Source organism: Microtus ochrogaster, linkage group LG9, assembly GCF_000317375.1.
Source record: "Microtus ochrogaster isolate Prairie Vole_2 linkage group LG9, MicOch1.0, whole genome shotgun sequence".
NCBI lineage: Eukaryota > Metazoa > Chordata > Mammalia > Rodentia > Cricetidae > Microtus > Microtus ochrogaster.
Genome location: NC_022034.1, coordinates 11421909 through 11430613, shown reverse-complemented (window position 1 = coordinate 11430613; position 8705 = coordinate 11421909). Strand labels below are relative to the sequence as shown.

The 8705-nt window shown below is 44.0% G+C and overlaps 1 protein-coding gene across 2 annotated transcripts in view; it reads right to left on the bottom strand.

The window, feature by feature from the left end:
• Nucleotides 1-8705, bottom strand: part of Serac1 (serine active site containing 1) — a 36026-nt gene that overhangs the window by 24337 nt on the left and 2984 nt on the right. The window contains exons 2-5 of one of the 2 annotated variants that reach the window (XM_005363399.2): nt 5236-5327; nt 2411-2447; nt 1602-1738; nt 116-205 (exon numbers count right to left, since the gene is read on the bottom strand). In XM_005363399.2, coding sequence (XP_005363456.1) covers nt 116-205; nt 1602-1738; nt 2411-2447; nt 5236-5326 — 355 coding nt within the window. In that variant the 5' untranslated portion in view covers nt 5327. The remainder of the gene's footprint in view (nt 1-115; nt 206-1601; nt 1739-2410; nt 2448-5235; nt 5328-8705) is intronic. The other variant, XM_026787396.1, reaches the window with a different exon arrangement.

The window sequence follows — 8705 nt, the reverse complement described above, 5'->3', positions numbered from 1 at the left end:
TGTCTACACGTACCAGACCAGTGATGAGGACCCGTGTCTACACGTACCAGACCAGTGATGAGGACTCGTGTCTATATGTACCAGACCAGTGATGAGGATTTTTGTCTACACGTACCAGAAAACGGGTTCCGCAGTACCCTGGCTGATGCTGCCAACACTTTTCTTACTGCTTTGTGAAGTTCTTTTCTTGCCTGCCAAACAAGCCCTAAAATGATGGCAGCAAGTAAGACCAATATCACGCTCCAATACTTCAAAAAGAAATACATAAACCAGGTCCCAAAGTTAATAGTAAAGAACATTAAAAAAAAAGAAGAAAAGAAAAACCTGTGACTTCTTAAAGTCACTATTAAAAGCAAGTATTTACTATGGGAACACAGAATGCTCTGGGCTCCAGGACAAGGTCAAGGAGAAAATGTGAAAAGAATGAGAACAGCACTATAGAAAGCCTCTGAATAACAGAAGCTGACTAATATTCGAAAGAATCTTCCTTGTAAATAGCTGACCTAGAACTGAACTTGGAAAATGCTCTAAGAATGAGGCTGAGCCTCGGCAGAGAGGTAAACTCTAAGAGCGGCAGCTCAGTCTACACAACATTAAGTGTAAGCAGCCCCAGTGGATGCCCAAGTCCAGGGAGGTGATGCAGTAAAGGAGGTGTGCTGATAACGACGGGTCAGAGGGCACAGGGGCTGCAACCTGCTCACAGGCGCATGACTGACGTTGACATCCTAGGAGAGACAGCTGCGAGGCAGGGTGGGGTGGGGGCTCACCAGGCTGCCCAGAGCTAAAGAAAGACTCCCCTCTGCCTGCAAGCAACTTTGGCACTGAGAAGGGGATGTCCTAACTGGCATCCACAGACCGCTCGGCCTTTGTAACACATGGCAGCGGTAAAACAGTTGAATTCATACTTCTCAATCTGTTTCATGAGTTGGCTGCATGAGTCACCCTTACAGATGGTCTCTGAGCTAAACGACAAAACAAGCATTTGCATTTAACAAACTGAGCTGAAGGCCCCACTGAAGAAAGAAGACAGAGTCAGACACAAGGAAGGGCTCAGTCAGTTCTTACTGTGTTCTAAAGGAGCTAAAGACTTGGGGAACACAGAAGCCCCAAATGTGGTCATCAGTTAACGTGGCTTGAACGAGAGTGGCCCCCATAGGCTCGTCTATTTGAGTCCTTAGTCATCAGGGTATGGAACTGCTTGACAGGATTAAGAGGATTAGGAGGTGTGGCCTTGGAGGAAGTGTGTCACTGGGGGTGGGTTTTGAGGTTTCAAAGGCTTATGCCAGACCCAGTCTCTGCCTGTCTCCGGATCAAGATGCAGCACCTGCCTGCATACCACCATGCTCCCTCCCTGCCAGGATGACAATGACTCGCCCTCTGAAGCTGTAAGCCCCCAGGTCAATGCTTCCCTTTATGTGCCTTGCCTTGGTCATGATGTCTCTTCACGGCAACAGAACAGTGAAGGAGACTCGTGGAGTCTGTCTTGCACAGGCTCTGCCGACTCTTCCAGAAGGCTGAGCCTACCCTGGACTGGACTCTAAACAAACCCATTTCTGCATTCAACACCTAGTTTCTGTTCTAGAAAGATGGAGTTAACTTACCATGAGTTTCTAACTTGTCTGCAGGAACTGTGTGCACATAGATATAAGACTTCATTTTTTCTCTTTCTACCACCTGAGTGTCTAATGTTAAAGACTTCTTCAGGGCCAGAACTTCATAAGTAAGAAATAAAGAACCCCTAAAGAGAAACAAAAAGTTCCTTATAAATCAGGATCTAAATATGACCCAACAGTGAACTCTTTTCTATTTTATTAGGAAACATAGCCTACGGTAACACAAAAGTGTCATTTTACATGTGTGTGTAAACATATATATACTTATGTGCACACATTCATCTCAGTTTAACAGCAAGCAGCTGCATGGTTACATCAAGGAAGAAACAGAAGATTAGCAGCACCCTAAAGCACGCTCTCGCATTCCTTCATGGCTAATCAGCAGTAATAACCAGAATGCCATTGCTGTTCATCATGTGTGTGCTACCTGTGTGTGCATCCTTAAACAATGTTCTGTCTGGCCTGACTGTGAATAACCAGGCTAGACGTCTACTTTCATTCAGCCTTATGCTCATGTGACTCACCCCCACTCTAGTATGTACACACGGTCCCCTGAGACATAAATACGCCTACCACACCTTATTTACCTGCTCTCCTGCAAACACTTAGGGCATTTTTAATTTGAACCTACTGCATGCAGTGCGCTACACATTTTATAAATATGTACACGTGTTCCTCTACAAAGGCATGTTCAACCTTCTGACAATCCACATCCATGGCTACTCCATGTTAAGTCACTTCTGTTAAGATTTCCAAGAGTGGTATCATGAAGCCATTAACTGTTCACTGCTACTTACCCTAAAATGAAGGATCCAGTAAATCTTATTATATTCCCTTCAAAAAGAAAGAGGAAAATTCAACGTAATTTCATTTTTAAAAGTATGACAAGAAATAGGCAACAGTGTAACCTTTTGAGTATAACTGAGCCAAAGTTAAATTTTTGTTATATAGGTAACATATTACATTACATATTATATTCATTATGAGCCACTATAATACATGGTAGCACTGAGTAAATATATTCATTATGAGCAACTATAATACATGGTAGCACTGAGTAGAACATGACTCTCCCTTCAAGCTCCTGTTATACTACCCCAAGCCAAGTCACTGGGAATGCAGGTCCCCATGCCAGTGTTGTACAGCAAGGTCACAGACTTCCAGAGTGGACCACCAGGAAGATCTGCAGCTAAAGCTAAGGTGGGCTCACCAAGCTTTTCAGACTCTACAGAGGGACTGTCTGTCAAGTGGGAACAGTAAAATGACTTTTCCCCCAAATAACTGTGGTATACTTGATCGTTTAAGCACCAGAGATCACATGGCCCCAATTAAAATATAGGCAACAAAAATATAAACTTTTGTTTGGACCTTGGAAACACTTTTAAGTATATATTTTATTGGCAGTCAAATATTATTGGCAGACAGTTGCTATTCAATACACTCTCATTCCAAAATACTCAAATCCTAGACTGTTGAACAGGAAGGTTGGCTATGCTCCACACTGAAGTCAGACACACTGGAGGTCTGGAAGGGAGACACTTCCCCAGACTCATGAGCCTTCACAGCAGGTCAAGAACAGGGATGAGAAGGTCTACAAGGAGTAAGACACGGAGCTTCCTGACTGACTCTCTGGTATAGTATTGACTCCAAGATGACCTTCTAGTGTCTTCTTCTGGCTTCAACATGGAGATTCGGGGAGTGCCCAAGTTTTCTTCTCTACTGCTACACCCTGTGACCTCTTACTGGCCTTTCAGTGTGCCTCTCAATACTGGACATCAAACAGTGTGTCTCTCAACACTGTGGGCATCAAATTCAAGGTCTTGTGCATGTTGGGCACAGGCTCTTCTCCTGAGCTACATCCCCCAGCACCTAGAATGTTTCTTTTCGATCTTCATGGCCATTCCTCCCTTTTCTCCTCCACTAAGGGTAAACGCGATACACTGAAATTTGCTATACTGGGAAATTGAGACAAGGAAAGTGAAAAGTTTGCTTTTCTGCTCCTGCTTATTTTTGTATTTAAAATTCAGAATCAGAATTCCCTAGATTAAAAAAATTACTGCAAAACTAGGAATGTGTGCGTGTGTGAATGCATGCCCTCTCTCAGGCACGGGAGGCCAGAGGAGGGCATCTATCTTTCTCTTTGCTTTATTCTGCTGAGACAGAGTCTCTCACAGAACCTGGAGCAAGGCAGGCAGTGATCTTACCTCTGCCCCAAACCCTCACTGCTGGAGTTACACATGCCTGGATTACACCCAGCTTTTTACTCATATGGGCTCTGGGGATTTGAACTCAGACCTTCACGCTTGTACAGCAACCACTCTCACCCACTGAGCCGCCCTGCCAGCCCAGCAGATATCTGTGTTTAGTTCTGTTTGGGGAGACGGGATCTGACTATGTCATCCTGGCTAGCCCGCTTTCTATGATTGGGACTGGCCCTAAACTCACAGAGATCCATCTGCCTTTCTCTCCTGAGTGCTAGGATTAAAGGCATACTCCACCACACCCAACTCCAGTGGGTCTATCTTAAAGCTTCAAAGGAAAGAGCTTAAGGACAGGGACTTCACCTTATTTAACACTGTCATCTCAGGGCTGAAAAATTGCGCCTAGTGCAGAGCAGATGGTCAATAAATGTTTATCGTCAAATAAATAAGGGTGTTTGCAGCCAGCTTCATTGTAGGACTATCTTTGCATTGCTAGTCCCCAAACAAGGACATGGAAACTTAACTATAAAAGCTTGGCCATTAGCTTAGGCTTATCTTACCAGCTCTTATCATTTAAATTAATCTGCTTTTATTAATCTACATTCTGCCATGTGGCTCAGTTGTCTCTACTCTGTACTGTATGCCTGACCGCTGCAGTGTCTCTCTGGCATCATTCCTTTTCCACCTTCTCTCTCTCCTGGGAAGTCCCACCTATCCTCTCCTGCCTAGCTATTGGCTTTTCAGCTCTTTATTAAACCAATCAGAAGGTACCTTGGCAAAGACACATATTCACAGTGAACACAAATATTTCACCCTTGTTATACAAAGAAAAGAACCAGTGCAAGAGGAGGGTATGTTTTTCATCCTTCTATTCCAACACTGAGAGATATCTTCTGCATATAGTAGATGACATTAGCAATGGGTTAGAATAACAAACAAGACACTGCGCTCCGAGTTTGTCTATGGGAGAATCAGATAATTAACCAAGTTCTATACCGATTCTACTAAATGGCAAATGGTGGATCTACCCTGGCTTAAGGTGCCAGGCAACAGTGTGGGGAGGATCACAGCAGATCCCACGGCACCACAGGACAAGGAGAACATTCTTACTCAGCACTGTATCCCAGAACCTGGTGGAGGTTTCCAGTTCTGCGGGGGCTCAGTAAGCATTGCCGAATGAGAACACTGCACTGCTTAAGCTGGAAAAGAGGGCAAACTGGCAGGACAACGGGAAGAAAGAAGTTCGGAAAAGAAGATCTTGTCTGGGTCTGGGCTTACAAATGCAGCAGGGACTCAGAGCACAGAGGACAGAAGCGAACCAGAGTCAGACTGGGCTGTCAGTTTGCAAGGCACTCCAGGAAAGCGGCCACCAGCTCCTCACGGTTTCTATTAGAAAATGCTGTTCCTTGAACTGTACTCACGGATGTTTCTCCAGGATGTGCGATTTTTTAAACGGGAAGCAGAGGTTCCTATTCTTCTGCAACAGATGACACAATAGGCACCGAGGGACATCCTGGGTGGAAAGCAATGTAGCAAGGGTCATTTGGTGTAGATGTAAGGTCAGACCCTTTCTTCTGACCCTAAGCACAAGTCACTATCACAGTGGGTTGCCCGCAGTTAGATGACTCAAAACTCAACAAACATCTGAACTGGGGGTTTCAATCCTAAAAACAAACCAGATAAATTTTGCTAGCACTTTCATTATTCTTCAAGTTGTGTTCAATTGTGAGTAGTGATTAATAGGAAAGCAGGAAATTTTAAGTTATTAAGTAGAATCCCAATATGGACATTTAATGTTTTTAAATATCCTTTTAAAGACCAGAAGAATGTATAATGCATGTGGGTCCTTGATAAATAAAGTCCAACAGCCGTGGAGAGAAGCAGCAAATTCCCACTAAGCGGCCAGCACTAGCGGCCTGGCAAGTGAGGCTGCTCTTGTCTAACGAGCCCTGGACCGATGCTACGGATCTTCTGACTGCTGAGTAATGAAACTTTTTAAATAGCTAGTGTCTCTCTACATAGCCCTGGATGTCCTGGAACTCACTATGTAGACCAGGCCGGCCTCTAACTCACAGAGCTCCACTTAGCTCTGTCACCTGAGCACTTTTTGTAGATAGAAGTCTCTGTGTTGGAACTCTGGGGCTGCCTATGTGGTGGCATGTTTGACTCAGGTCTTAACATCTTTGATCAAGAGCTCATTTCTGTGGGTCTGTTTCCTGTGGGAGTCCTGTGTGCTCTGATCCATATATAGTACAGTGTAACACATCTCCATAGACTAACACAGATAATTCCATTTGATGGGCTCAAGCGTTGGACTTAAAAGTTTCAATTTCCAAAGCTCTAGACATGGTTCAGCCAGTAAAATTTTCACAAGAAAAACATGGAGACATGAGTTTGGAAGCATGTGGCAAGCCTGGACAGCAGCATGTGCCTATCACCCCAGCACTGTGGAAGCAACAGGGGCTTCCTGGAATTTGCTGGTGGCCAGCAAGTCTAGCCAAATTGGTCAACTCCAGGTTTAGAGAGAAACCCTTTCTGAAAAACTAAGATGTTGCCAAGGAGATGATTCAGTGAAGGAAAAGTGCCTGCCACCAAGCCTGAGTTCAGTCCTGGGGTCCTCGCAGTGGGAAGAGAATCAACTCGTGCATGCTACCCTCTGACCTTCACACAGGCACTATGGCACCCCTTCCTCCTGGGATTAAAGGCGTGCGCCACCACCACCTGACCAGGGGAATTAATCTTGGGTGCTTCTCAGATTCCCTCGTGTTGTTCTATCAGTTCATTCTACAGAGAGTGGAGAAGTCAGTGCCAACACAGCATTCTGAGCCCACTCTGTCACGTGATGCTGTCAGTTACCTAATGCCAAGCAACAGAGTAACTGCCAAATTTTTAAATTTTAAATTAAACAAATTTAAGACAGGCATGGTGGCGTACACCTTTAATCCCAGCACTCAGGAGGCAGAGGCAGGTAGATCTCTCTGAGTTCAAGACTAGCCTGGGTTACACAGAGAGTTGCAGAACAGCCAGGCAGGTCTACATAGTGAAATGGGAAGGGGGAATGGAGACAGAAAAAGCCAATACGGAGCCTGCTAACAATAATTAAGGAGAAAAGGTACCTGAAGTTAAGGTAGTGGCTCTGAAAATAATCAACAAAACAGACATAGGAGCCAAAAGGACAAGAAAATGGACAGCTGAATGTGGCATGGAAGAGAATGGCAAAAGATAAGCCAGGTTCTCAGTCTCTGACCTGGACTCTAAGTTCATAAGAAAACACTCATCAAAGCAAATACTGGGAAAGGGGTGGATGCGGCAGTAAGGAGGGATTCCCAACTTAACACATTTAGATTAAGGGCTTTATGAAATACTAAGGTAAGGCCAAAAGGTGATACAGTTCCACAGAAAGTTCTACTGCACAGGTACAGTCACTCACTAACACGTGTCACTGGGGCCACAAGTCTGAGAACTTTAATGAACAACCTAAAATTATTATTCAAAATATGACCTAGGAGCAGGTTCTGCACAGGTTCTTAATAAATGTGGATTCCTAGACACCTAATGTGTCTCTGTTCAGTCTCACAAGACTGAAACCACAGTGTTTTTCCTTACTGAAAGATCTCAGGGGATCCTCATGTAGACCTGCTTCTTGCAGGTGGTTGGCAGGATTCAGCTGTACTCTAGAACAAGACTGACATCTCCATTTCTTTGCTGGTAATGAAAGAGCCACCCTTAGTTCCTAAATGCCTCCCAATGGCTTTGCAGACAGCCCACTACAGTGCTGAAGTGACAACAGCTTGTCCCATCCTTGCCAGGTCTGTTTGATCTACTTTCAGGGTCTTTGCATGGATACAGAAGGCTTTCCCGGATAACTGTGATGATCTTTCCATTACAGACTGGGAAGGGACCACAAGCAGGTAATGAGTAAATATGAAGAAAATACATTATTATATACCTATATAAAATAACAAATAAGGAACTCAAGATCTAACTTAATTCTACTTTTAAAATTCTCTTTGCTGTCTATATAAAATATAACCACATATTCCAGGGAAGGTGGCATGGGCATTTTGGGGAAGCTCCTCTGAGCATTGTGGTACAAGGTTTTATAGACATGTTTTCATATTTATTTAATAAATGCCCCAAGAGTGAGCTAGCTGGGCCAAAAAAACAATGTTCAATATTTTTAAAGCACAATTGCAACATTTTATACTGCACCCAGCAAAGCCAAGGGTCCCAACTGCCTGACATGCTTGCTGACACTTGCTTTTACTCTTCTTAGTGGGCATACTACAGATTTATCAGTCACTATGAAATTTCCAGACAACCATGCTGAGCACCTTTTCAAAAGCATGTTAGCCATTCATATATTCTTTTGTTGGAGTATCCCTTCAAATCTTTTTTCTGCTTAAGTTGGCTTGTAGGGTTTTTTTTGTTGTTGTTGGGACAGGGTTTCTCTGTGTAACAGTCCTGACTGTCCTGGAACTCACTTTGTAAACCAGGCTGGCCTCGAAATTACAGAGATCCTCCTGGCTCCCGAGTGCTGGGATTAAAGGCGGGCACCACTACTGCCCGGCGGCTCCTAGTTCTTTATATATCCCGGAAGTAAGTCTTCTATCAAACATACGTACAGATACCCTCAACTATCCTCTCCATGTCTGTGACTTGACTATTTTCTTAAAATTACATTTTGACCAGGCAATGATGGTGCATGCCTTTAATCCCAACACTTGGGAGGCAGAGACAGGCGGATCTTTGTGAGTTCAAGGCCAGCCTGGTCTACAGAGCTATTTTCAGGACAGCTAGGGTTGTTATACAAAGAAACCCTGTCTCAAAAAAACAAAAACAAAAACAAAAAAACCTACATTTTGATGAGCAACTTTGATAGAATCTATCT